The sequence below is a fragment of the Diadema antillarum genome, unplaced genomic scaffold (assembly GCF_040938485.1).
Source record: "Diadema antillarum isolate AM-2024a unplaced genomic scaffold, OU_Dant_1.0 seq00001354_RagTag, whole genome shotgun sequence".
NCBI classification, from domain to species: Eukaryota; Metazoa; Echinodermata; class Echinoidea; order Diadematoida; family Diadematidae; genus Diadema; species Diadema antillarum.
Genome location: NW_027272118.1, coordinates 323,478 through 336,608, shown reverse-complemented (window position 1 = coordinate 336,608; position 13,131 = coordinate 323,478). Strand labels below are relative to the sequence as shown.

The following is a 13,131-nucleotide window of genomic DNA, read 5'->3' as shown; positions in this document are numbered from 1 at the left end:
TTACATTTTTTAAAGATAACTTCATCAAAATTGAGTCTGAATGGCACAAAATTTCCAGGAAAATGTATGGTCTCAATACAAATGTAAAGCCTATAAACAATATATGTATAGCATAATTAGTATTGAGTTATGCTAAAATGTAACACTTTGTGCCCCAACTTCACGGAATTGCCCTTGTACACAATGTACAGTACAACAGTACATCCTTATACAATTACTGTAACTTGCCTGAAAGGGGGGGGGGGGGGGGGGATACTGCAAACATTTCATTGGGCCCAGCCATCACTTTGTGTAATGGATCATAGATTTTCCCAAAGTACTCTCACACATACCTCATGACCTCAAACTATGCGTGATGATGTTAGTCAAGTAAACTTTGTTTGTCTCAAACATTGATGACCCAGAGTACAATACTGTATACACAGTCCACGCTAGTTTTACTTTCCCTGTACACTGTACATATACTTTGGGGTATCCATCTATCGAATCAAAGTGCTGCACACGTTACTCTATTAAAGGGTAGACCTACAAATGTACATTGTACAGTGTAGTACAACAAAGTAGTATGGTCTGTACAAATGTGACAGAAGGTGGACATCATCATGGATCTTCTTGGTTTTTTTCTTCTGTAATCAGTTATTTTCCCGTCGGTTTATTCATTAAATGCGTCTGATTCTTTTACATACATTTGTACATTGTTGTCTGTTGTTTATTCCTTTTAATCATTTTTTTTTTCACGATGAATCCAGCCTACAGTTCAGTGTTCATGTAGAGATTGTCCTTTAAAAGTTAAAGCGCAATTGCTGAGGAGGAAAGGAATAGAACTCTTTGGCCAGAATTCACAAAGGCAGTCTGAAGTTGTAGCCCGTGGATTATGCAAATTTAATCTGCATTTACATAATTTGTACACATGTCTGATCACATTTGTATACTGATACGGGATATAGTGCCAACAGACATCCAGTGATGAACGTGTGCTGATACAAGCTTGTGGTCAGTCCATGGATCTAATTTCAACCATGGATTTTATTCAAACTACCTCGACGAATCTGGGCCTTTGTGCTTGAATTTCTGATCTTTTGTGTCATTGAATAATGATGTGGCTGAATGACAACAGTGTTCCTTTGTTTGACATACATGTGAGATCATCTGTTGTTGGCTGGTAATTAAATGTTTAATGCTCTGACAGTGTGTGGAGAATGACAGTACTGTATGACCTTACACAGTTTATACAATGTATTTGAACATAAATACAATTCATGGCAAATGCAGAGTATTGCTCTTGATGGCTTCAGCAACTTGTACATTTTGTAAGTCTGATTTGCCTGTTTCTGGCTCTCTGCCATAGTGTACCTGTGCCCAGAGATACTGTCTGTTACTTTTCTGCAGTATTTTGTATTGTTTTTTGGCAAAAAGAAAGAAAGAAAGAAAGAAAAGAATACTAAAGTCTCATGGAAAAAACTACTTTCCCAAATTGTACTGCTGCACTGATGTCTATTACACTTCATACAGGAAAGGTAGAAATACTGTTTTCTACCAAAAATATGCCCTTTCAACCCACACAATACTGCAGTGTTGTTCACAATGTTGGCATCCCCACATGAACTGTACAGGTGTACAGCATTTATACATGTACCTTTGCGTACGTATACATGTATTGTGTATCTGTTTGCATTTAGTACACAATGTGCACATGGTGGAGTTGCATATCCTGCACCACAAGTGGTACACTTATACTTGTATGTATTGGTGTGTCATTTTTATGCGAATGGCATTCATCCAAAGAGGGTTGATATCTAGATGGGATACAAAGATCACCTGGCTCATTGTGGATTGTTGGCATCTCTGTGAACGCTGTGTTGTACAATGTGGACTGAAGATCAAAAAGGCTCTGTGCTGTTTTGTCTGCAAGCAGCTCATATTTATAAATATTGAAAGGGATTGTGTTCTGCATGCTGAGCATTGCATCCTGTAGGTGTAGTCCTTGATCATCAGGCACATTTCCTACCAAAGGTGCTGGAGGCTCTCCACTCTCACTTTCATGCTTTTGTTTGTTTGTTTGTGTGTGTGTGTGTGTGTGTGTGTGTGTGTGTGTGTCTTTTTTGGGGTGGGGATTGAACAGACAGCGTAAGACTGAAATATCTCTATTGGTAGAGCATTTCATACACGGGGATGGACATACACAATGTACTTTTAGTACTCTGAATAGAGGTGCACAATAAATACACCTGTATATCTACACTTGTAGAATGTAGTTGTATGTAAACACTTATTTGTTTACCATATAATATCAGATGATTGATAACTGAATGTATGCTACATTTGTAGATATGACATATTAAATTGAAGAATGTAAGAAGAGGAAAGTGAATGAATTTCTTCGACATTCAAACCTTTTTACTTCCTTAACTTCATTATAATGGCTTCTTTGTTTAACCCATCAATGTAAAGAGGGGAAGAAAGGAATTTTATGAATGAAATATTGCTTTTCTTGAAAAAAAAAAACAGCAACTTAAAACTTTGCAAATTTTTGGGACTATGTTGTACAATTGTAAGATTGTGATTACTGGTACCCAATGTGTTTTAGCATAGTATTTGGCTTACTCACTACAAATAGGTACAAGGTAGCAAACTCTGAGCTACAAGTCTGCTCCGTACCCTCCTTACCTTGTGTATAGCTGCTTCCACTCTAGATGGCAGGGAGACCAGCTTCTCGGGCAGCTTTTTCACCATGTCTGCCACATGCACGGTCCCAAACTTGGCCGTGAAGGACCGCAGCATGTTGCGACCTGTGCCCTCTTGCTCCTTCGTGGCCACGAGGGTGTTTTTCAGCCGGAACATTGTTGGCGATGCGTTCGGTTGTCACCCCGTGCTTTCAGTTTGGATGGAGAGTACAAAAATTTGTATGCAGCGATAATCTACACTTCAGTAGATGAGAGACAGAAATCTGTGCAAGATCTCCCAGTGCTTGTGGATAGGGGCTTCCTTTGGTGTGATACGCTGCCCTCTACTACAGCTGTTGTTTGCTAAGTATCGAACCTCAAGGGTTTACCGTGCCGCGTCGCTCGTTTTTTGCTAGGCAGTCCACAAACAGTACAATTGTATGTATTCAAAACAGTCGATAGCGTTGGTAGAGACCTGTTTGAAAATGCTAGTCTCCGTGCAGAAGACCTAGCAGACGTACATATGGGACCAAGTATGATCTACTGGTACCTTAGAGCAGCACTCCAGACATGCACTTATAATGCCAAGGACTGCTTTTTTTTTGGGTAATATTTTTACACGCAAGAACTAGGAGTAGCAAATGAGAAAATCTCTCTTGTATGAGCTCTTTCATGCGTGCTATAAACGTTGGCTACTTGGGACGGTGTAGAGTGCATTATTGGGGAAATGTTGCCTGACTACCAGCATCTGTTCAGTTCTTCAAGGGATGTGCCTCTCTCCCCTTCGACGCAGTGACCTGGTACCAGCGGGAGCATATCGGATGATGCGCTCAGGCTTATTCCTCGTCATAACCCCATATCACGGTGGAGTGGCAGTTCCTGTGATATTTGATGTCCCCCACAAGAACATAGTATGCCACTTTTCCATTGTGTTTGGTGAGAGGCAGCGTGACTCTGCATATATCCTCATGCATTTCATGTTTGAATTTTCAACAACAGGATCCATCATTCAGCTGCATTTTCCAGAGAGTCAATATGGCTATCGAAATGCTCTTTTTCAGTTTAATTTTTTTTTTTTACTTTCAGCTGTGCGAAATTCCATGTAGTAATACACAGCTGGTAATACCATCACAACAACCTCTGCGACTCTTAAAGGACAAGTTCACCTTCATAAACATAAGGATTGAGAGAATGTAGCAATATTAGTAGAACACATCATTGAAAGTTTGAGGAAAATCAGACAATCCGTTCAAAAGTTATGAATTTTTGAAGTTTTTGTGCAGTACCCGCCGGATGAGAAGTCTACTGCAGTGTATGAATAACTTAGATGTCACATGCGTACAACAATATAAGGAAAATATAAAGAGAATTTCACAAAATTCCATCTTTTGAAAAAAGTACACATTCCCCTGACTCGTTACTGACAAATGTTATGGGTAATATTATTCCCCCTGCCTTTAGAAAGAGGCAAGTCAAGTGCTCTTTAATTATGCAAAAAAAGTGAAAATATGTTGAATTTTCTTTTACATTTTCTTTATACTATTGTACGCATATGACTCACAAGCTGTAGTAGTTTCCTCATCCAGCGGTTCCAACACAAAACTTTAAAAAATTCATAACTTTTGCATCGATTGTCCAATTTTCCTCAAACTTTCACTGATGTGTTCTACTAATATTGTTGCATTTTCTCAATCCTTATGTTTATGAAGGTGAACTTGTCCTTTAACTAGTTTTAACTATTTACATTACTCTGAGTATTAACCATGCAGAAAATGCAGAAAGATGTTCATTGGTTACTGCAACCACTTAGACCCGAATTCATGAAGGTGGTACAATTGAAACCATGGTGTAAACCATATGGACAATTTGTATGGCGTGCCAAGTGTCGCATGGCCTACGTTACGAAATCAGTCTGAGTCATCTCGTCAGCGAAATGACAACATTTTGCAGATGAAATGACTGTGAAAATTGTAATGAGGGTTATCAAAATATTATCAAATATTCAAAATGTGAACTAGACTAAGCTGTCTACAGTTATGGTTTAGTAAGAAAAAATAGTGATAATATCTCCTTAAAATTATATTTTAGGTTTTATTGCAAAAATTTATATGGTAGAATGTTTTGCGGTACAACTGATGTGATTGTCTGATGATATCATTACTGCACACATACTTTTATTTTTTTGTTTTTGTTTAGAAAAGGGTAAATGTCATGGTTTTGGTCAATAACTTTTCACCTGTATTCCCATTGCATGTCAGTCAAAGTGTGATTTGAATCACAAGTCCATTTGCACTTTCTTCAGTTTGTGTCAATGGGCCTATAGTTGGCTACTTTTCAAGATAATCAGGATCTTTTGTGGTGATAAGCACAATCAGGCTATGCAATCATGACTTTCTCACTTTAAAAAATTGTAACTTCTAAAAGAATGCACCAACTGACTTAAAAATTCACATGCAGCATGCTAAGACATCAGTAATCACATGTGGTAAGACAATAGCTAATTTCTTCTCATTTACTGTTAATTATTAAAGGTTAATTACCAAAAAGTCCCCCAAAACCCACGTAATGCGTCAAAAAAAGCGTTTTACAACTTACGTGAAATCAAGATTTGAGGTCCATATTTTAAGTCTACCCCTATGTGTTTGGTATCAAATTAATGGATTTTTTCCTGGCATTGCTTGCATGCAATAAAAAACAGTGGTTCTTTCAGCTGGAGAAAGTTATAAGGTCTGAAGTCCCATCCTGGTAGGAGTGTAATGCTAGCTTATTTTTGTGACATTGTGACCTTTTAACCCATGCTGTACAGCTATACATGGAGAAACAGCTTATTTTTCTGCTTTTCCTCAAAGTACTGAAGACACACTACAATATGGTGCGCTGTTTGCCAATAAATGTTCAGCCAGTTTTGAGTTTTGAACCATTTTCAAATGCTGAGTAAAATAAGTGCAGCCGTTTTTCAGTATTTTCAGTGAGGTATATCCTAATTTGACTACTTTAAAGACTCTTTTCCCCTTATTGAATATCCTTGTTTTTTTAACCATGAATTGTACATATGTAGAAATCTATTGTGTGAAAATTTTAGCAAATTTGAGCAATAGGAACTTATTTTTTTTATATTTTTACAAATTGCTGAGCATAAATAAGTGCGATACACACCCATGTTATACTGCATGAAGGTCATATGATAAGTGTTCAGTGTTCATATTTCAAAGCTTGTTCAATTTCTAAAGATATCATAAGCAAAAACATATTATTTTGGCTTGATATGTCATTGTTTGACTGTCACAGCTTGGATATCAACTCAAGTCATCATAAATCTCACATTCATTCTTCTATCTGTGTTTACAAATATGAGAATTGATCCAAACACTGTGCGCACATTCAAGGTCAAACTGTGCAGATAATTTTTTGATGAAAAATATAATATCTTCCAAAGTACCAGCCCTAATTTCATAAAAATTTGTAATATTGGCCACTATATGTCTGTTACCTATTCCTGAAAGTTTCGCCTCTTCACTCTTTGGCAAAAGTGAAATATGATAAAATATGTAAAAGTGGTTTTATTTGAATTCAAAATAATGCCTACAAAATTGATCATCCATTTCGAGAAGTGAAAATATGAAATTCATTCATATTTTGTGATATGTCATGGCTATGTGCTGGTGGTGAATGAAAGAGATATTTATCAGGAATATCTAACAGCATTATCAGATGAAAAAAACATTCTCCTTTTTTTTAATGAATTTTTCCAATATATTAGTCATTTCAATGTAATTCGACACCCCTAATTTAAATGCTAATTTATGCGCAGTTTAAAGCAAAATTTTGACTCGTTCTATACATGAAATGATAATTTGAACACTCAGCTACAACAAACAACAAAAAAAGCATTTTCACCTAGTTTTTTCATTTTTGCCCTGTTACACAATTGCATACCCTGATTGTGCTATTGACCTTGTGTGTGTGAAGAGTGTATGAATGCTGTGTGAAATAGTTTTGTTTTTCCGTTTCCATCCCAACATGCAAGGCATATATATAGTGAATATTTCTAGATTCTCAGTCAAACTGAGGTCAAACACTAAGTCTGCTTTTATCAACTCTTTTTCTCAGCAGAAACAGGTTTTCCAAACGGCTTTCAGGGAATTTTTACGAGATAATAAACGCAAAGCTGTTTTGATTATGGGGTTTGGAAAGCCTTTTTGAAAGCCACAAATTTGTGCTTTCCCAAACAGGTTTCCGAAACAGGTTTCCAGAGACCTGTTTCTAGAAGCCCTTTGAAGCAAGATAAACGCAAAGCTGTTTTGAAACGGCTTTGTACTGCGGTTACAGTATATGACCCCTTCTCCTCGGGTCATTATTGTGCAATGCAGCTGCGAAGTGACAAGGCCAGTTTTCGTGTTCGTTATGAGTTGATAAACGCAACTATTTTGGAAGCCGTTTCTAAAGGGCTTTGGCAACGGCATTTGAAAGCAGTTTCGAACAGGGGAAAGATGATAAACGCAGCCTAAGACTCACGCATGCCCAGTTTGGCGCGGCTCCAACCTTTGCAATTTTTGTCAAGATTTTCCTTTGCATGCCAGTGCAATCTACTGTAGGTCTTTTTTTTTTTTTTTTTTTTGCTTGTTACTTGTGAACAGGAATGCAAAAAAAAAAAAGTGTGATTCAAATTGCAAATCAGATCATGCTTTTTTATGGGAGAGGGAAAAAGACTCATCCGATAGTTGGCTCTTTCAGAGAGAGCATTTTCCAGATTAGATTTTTAGATTAAAGGAAGATCAGCAAAATACGTCAGTGAAAGTATGAGGGAAAAAAAATGATGATGATGGTGACAATGATGAATAGCATTTATAAACAGTACACATAGTGCCATTATCTGTATAAAATTTAATGGTGCCGGCACAAAATCAGCACAAATATCTACACTGTTTACTCTACATTTATAGCTACATGTATATGTACAATGACTATTGAGGGGTCTAACACAAGGATACACTGGTGTGCTACAAGTTATGGAGGTTAAATGTACAATAGGATGTGTAAGCAGGATTTCAAATGCGTATCTGCATAGCATTAGAATACAATTTATACACTGATGACATGTGATCTAAAGGAATTCAGCAATATTTTGCTGGTATTCTCCTGTGTGCTGTGTGAAGGCATTATTGTTATGTACACCACTTGTATTGTCGTGGAGACTGCTCGACGAGAGAGAGAGAGTGTACGGTGTACTGGCGGGCGGGAGCCAATGCATGCTGTACAAAATGATATTACAATAGCGTCATCCAATGGGGCTCTCGGGAGATTTAATGCGCAACACACTGCCGCCACTTTCTCTCTCTCTCCTCTCTGCCACATACACACACCTGCCATCTACTGTACCCACCGCAGTGCGCTCATTGCCCTGCTGATGAACATCTGTCAAGATCCTGCATTTTAATCCAATGCTGGCACACACCCTCTGACGACTGTGTTATTCTGCTGTACTACTGCCATACCTTGATGAATGTTATGGGGGGAGCATTGGGATACTGATGCGTGGTGTGTTGTTCAACGTCAGTGGCCGGCCTCTGCATAAAACAGGGCACTATTTGCTCGTGATCTACCGAAAGAAATTCTGATCATATTGTCATCACATCATCATTGGTGATAAAAACATGTTGGATACAATGTGTGTAATGGACACACTGCCTCTGTAGCTCATTGCTTCTTATGACGTTCATGCATTGTACAATACCCTTCTCAGTGGCCTAGTGCATTTTTATGCCTGTGATAGCTCCCGAGTTCATTTCATGATGATTGGATCACACTTTCTCGTAAGTTTTCTTCATATCTTCATCTCTTGTGTTGATGCCATTTAATATACTGGATTAGAATTGGACTTACGGGTATTAGTAGACCTCCGTGACTATCAGGTTGTAAACATTCCATGACAACATGTATGACTTGAGGAAGAGATGTTTGCGGTAACACCGACCATGTAGTCCTTGAAAGGACTGTTTTGCGAAAGAAGACCCTAGAAAGAGGAGAGTGAAGAGGGTGAAGAGGGAAGCAACATACACTGTAGGGAGTGTGTAAGGAAGGCAGATGGTGACAGTTGAAGGGCAGCAGTGAGCTGGAAGTTGATGTTGCACTGTTAACCTGTTGAAGACCAGTCCCAAGAATACTCTGGCAGGTGTCTATGGAAAATGCATGTTATAGCAAAATCAGTTTGTCCTTAATGGGGATGGGGGATAGGAGATACAAGGGTCAGGAAAGATGTTTTGCAAGGAAGGATAGAGTGAGAATCAGGGATTTGGCAATCAGAGGGAGGAGGAAGATAAGCTAGAAAGGAGGGAGGAGACGGGGGAGGGAGAAGGATTGAAAAACGTGGAGAAGAGAGAGAGAGAGAAGTGATGAAAATATGAAAATGTGAATTTTCCAACGATGTTTGTTTTAATGTAACAAAGCGAGAGAATGAAGCCGATGAACAATATGTGTCAAACACAGACTATGGAATGCGGAATCACAAAAAAAAAAAAAAAGAAGAAAGAAATGTAAGGGGGGGGGGGAGTGTTCTATTAAAGTGTGGACAGAGTTGTGACAGAGGAAAGCGTATTAGTTCCAGAGTAGTCCTGAAAAGCACCCCTGTGGAAGAGAAGGCAGTAATGATATGTGTGATGATATCTTGACATCAGAAGGAATTATGTGGCGGGTGATATGATTGTGAATACAGTGCAATGTACTGTTCACGGTGATTTTTATAGATGATCAGAAGTGATTAATGTAACTTTAATAGTGAATTTGATTTTAATACAGTTAAACCCCAAGTTTTTTAATATAATTTTGTATTATCAAATGATCATTACAAACTTACAAGGTCATTTTTCAACAGGTGATTTTTCAATTCTTGGTGCAGGGGCAAATTTTTCATAACTTGATTCAGCGGGGAAATTGTTTTCCTTGCATTGATAGGAATTGTACAAAAGCCATTATTCACACAAAATGTTGAACATGCTAGCTGTAATGACTCCATTAGCATGACAAATTCCCTTTCAAATAGTATGAATAGCTTGTAAGTTCACAAAGTACACACAGTGAGTATACCATAGCAAGCATGGAGGACCCACTGAGCAGCATAAGGCACCATGGCGCATTGCTGACCAAAATGACAAGTTAGATTGGCTATTCTGAAACATGCACCGATAGACACAAGCTATGGTGCTTTTGGCTTGACTGCACAATTATATTGTAGGCTTTTATCTTTTTTTTTTCATTGAATTCAGAACCTGTGCAGAATTGGTTGATTACAATACTTTCACAAATTTGAGAACTATGTTTAGATTGTGAAAAAAGCTTTTAACATTTTTATATAATCATAGACTATTCACTGAGCAACTTCAGTTTCGAGCTGTAGTCAACACAAGTTTGTGTAATGGAAAAGACAAGAAAAAAAAATCATTCTGGATTCTAAACCTACCAAATTCACTCTCAGAATCCTGTCTCTGGATGCATACAATAAGATTCCATAATGATTTTTTAGATGCGGTATAAAAAAAGAAGAAAAAAAAGTCTTACTGAAAATTGAAAATATAAAGCTGAAAATACTGCCGGTTCTCTGGAACATGCAAGCATGAGGAAGTTACATTCTGTGATAGCAGTATTGCCATTTATAAATCACCAACAAAAATTCAAACTATTTGATTGGTTGAATGCTCATCAGGTGACATGCAGTTAAAAGTACCATTGTACATTGTATGCTGTCGATAGTGAGTATGCAATTTTTTGCCAATCAGTTTTGGATATTCCAAACCGACGTCACCCATTCACATTAAATCTCTCCTGTGATACGCGATAATCAACTCACGGTTTTGCTCTGTTGAATACCTCTGATGTCACAAAATTGTGTACATATGTCACACGCACTCAATCAGTTACAGCTGTACAAGCACACACTCATTTGCTCATTTTCTGTCCATAATTTCAACCATAATCAACTGATTACTTTCGCATTCGATTGTGCCACTAGACAATGCACAACCATTTCCCTTTCATGAAAAATGGTTCCCTTTCTGTACTACACCCTGTATGTTCAAGAATTTCAAGTTGTTGACGTCCAAGGTGTTGTACATGTATAACACAAATAGTGTATACGTTGTGCATGGTCTTCACATGTGCAATTGAACAAGATTTCGCAAGCGATGGAATATGAGTCACACTATTCCACTCTGCTATTAAATAACGGGAGATCTGTTTAGGTGCTGAGAAAACACCATGGTATTAAACATGTGTGTCTTCAATATTTGCCTTCACTCTCTGAATTCCATCAAGTTTGTCGAAATAGGAATTACCAATTATTTTATGGGCCCTCTAAGATGTGTACAGAGCCCATAACTAGCCCTGTCTTTTTAACTATTGAATTATTAAGCAAGACATATTTTCCTTCCAAATGGTTATCTAGCGTAGAATAGTCCCGCAAATCATGCCATATCTCGCATGTAACAGTCGCTGGCCTTTGGGCCGATGTTGATTTTGAACACTGAGTAAATATCCAAATGCACTCATATTTGTGATGTACTGTACGCTGTAGTCATGCGTGGCAAGATGGAGGGGAATGGATTATCAGAGTGAATAATGTGTGTGTCAAGTAGCATATTAAGGCAATCCAATTTTGATATCACTTTGATGTCCGTACGGGCTACACACATGCTTCTCTGCCTTTTCATGTGTACTGCAACATTCATTGTGGTCGTGCTGGGTTAAGAAATGGCATGGGTGGGTGTTGAATCATTATGTCAACACAAATAGTGCATTCTGTGTGGATACTGCAGGATTTGATTTATGAGTTCTCTATTCATACATTTGTATTCTCCAGGTTTATGCTATAGCCAACACCCTTCTACCCTTAACCATAATCATCAGTCCATTTGATAACAAGAAGATATACAGGAGAATATTGTACAATACATTGTAGTTACATTATTTAAAAGCTTACATATACTTTGCACACCCTATTGAATATTAAGCTTTGGGCACAAATGGATTGCAGAAATTAAGAGTGCAGTGGCACTCAATCTTTACTGTATTTTTGTTGTTGTAAACGTCAATTGTTTAAAGCCTCATGCCCTCTTTTTGGTCCCCATTTGGGGAAAAAAATAGGGGAAATAAGGAAATAATTCGAGCGAAAAGGGGAAACCCAACCTAAAATCAGAGGTTGCAACCTTTAAAAGTCCAAGCTAGTTTCTTAATCCGTCAGATTTGTTCTTCATCAAAGACTTTCCATTTCGCAGTGTATAGAAGGTTGGATAATTGCTTGTATGAATTATGTGTTAATTCACTTTCTTTCTCGCTACTTTTACACTGTCAGCAAGTGTCCCTGGCTCTACAGCTGTGTTCACCTGTGGACATTGGTGTGAAATGCTTACATGTATATTATAAAGAGCAAATGACACTGAAGTAAGAGTACTCAAATAGTTTTTTTTTTAAATTAGTTTTAATGTCAAGAATTGTAAAATGGATTTAGTGCCACATGAATATTAGATGATTACATGAAAATCATTGAGTTTTAAATCAATTTTCCATATGACCGTGTAAAAGCTTCATCCCCTTTTCAACATTCCTTTTTTTTCCATTGGAAATGGAATTGTACCTCAGCAAATGCAATATATGGTACATTGACTTTAAAGCCTAGAGTAAAATGCTATGAAGAGAACAACATAAGTTTCATGAAAATTAAATATGAAATATTATAAAGCAAGTAATGGAATTTTGAATAGATGCTTTCACAGAGCTGTGATATTGGTCACCATTCGTAAATTAGGAGAAATGATGATGTCATCGCAATAGAGTTCTCTCCCACAGCAATTGTGACATTACAAAGCAATTTTGACATCGTGGGATGATTTGTAAATTGTTACTTTGTGAAATGTCGCAGAGCAATTGTGACATTGCGCCGTGCTTCATACTGTCACTGCGAGGTCCTGCCACAAAATCGCTTCCATCACATGAATGCCCCCTATATATTTTTTTTTTCTTTTATATGAATTTTTATCAACATATAAAACAAATATTACATTTTCTAGTGTCTGGTTATAACTATGGGCATCGATTCCTTCAAAAGTACTGTTCACTCGAACTAGGCTGCACCCCTCATTGAATCTATTTGGAGTCACATCTGCCCATACTGTACGTATCTTGTACATGTAGTTTAGACTAGACACTGTTGAGGCAAAGTATGTAGTACAGTAACTCTTCATTGTTTTGCTTCCTGAGGTACACAAACAAAAAATCTCTCCACAATCATTTGAGGCTTTGTTGTTCATGAAATATTTGTTTCAGTTGCAAAAGTTCAGAACCTTTTAATTTAATATTCAATTCAGACCATTCTTAGAATATGCAACACATTTAATACAGAAGATAAACTTCCTGCCCTTCTCTCAAATGGGTAAATTTTTGTAAATTTCTTTGCTGATTTGGTGCAAACGTCATGAAA

General features: G+C 37.5%; 2 protein-coding genes across 3 annotated transcripts in view; one reads left to right on the top strand and one right to left on the bottom strand.

The window, feature by feature from the left end:
* Positions 1–2,841, bottom strand: part of LOC139708606 (AP-3 complex subunit beta-2-like) — a 55,320-nt gene extending 52,479 nt beyond the window's left edge. The window contains exon 1 of the mRNA XM_071620546.1: positions 2,668–2,841. Coding sequence (XP_071476647.1) covers positions 2,668–2,841 — 174 coding nt within the window. The remainder of the gene's footprint in view (positions 1–2,667) is intronic.
* LOC139708607 (secretory carrier-associated membrane protein 1-like) overlaps positions 1–13,131 on the top strand; it is a 43,826-nt gene that overhangs the window by 5,591 nt on the left and 25,104 nt on the right. The gene's annotated exons all lie outside the window — the stretch shown is intronic.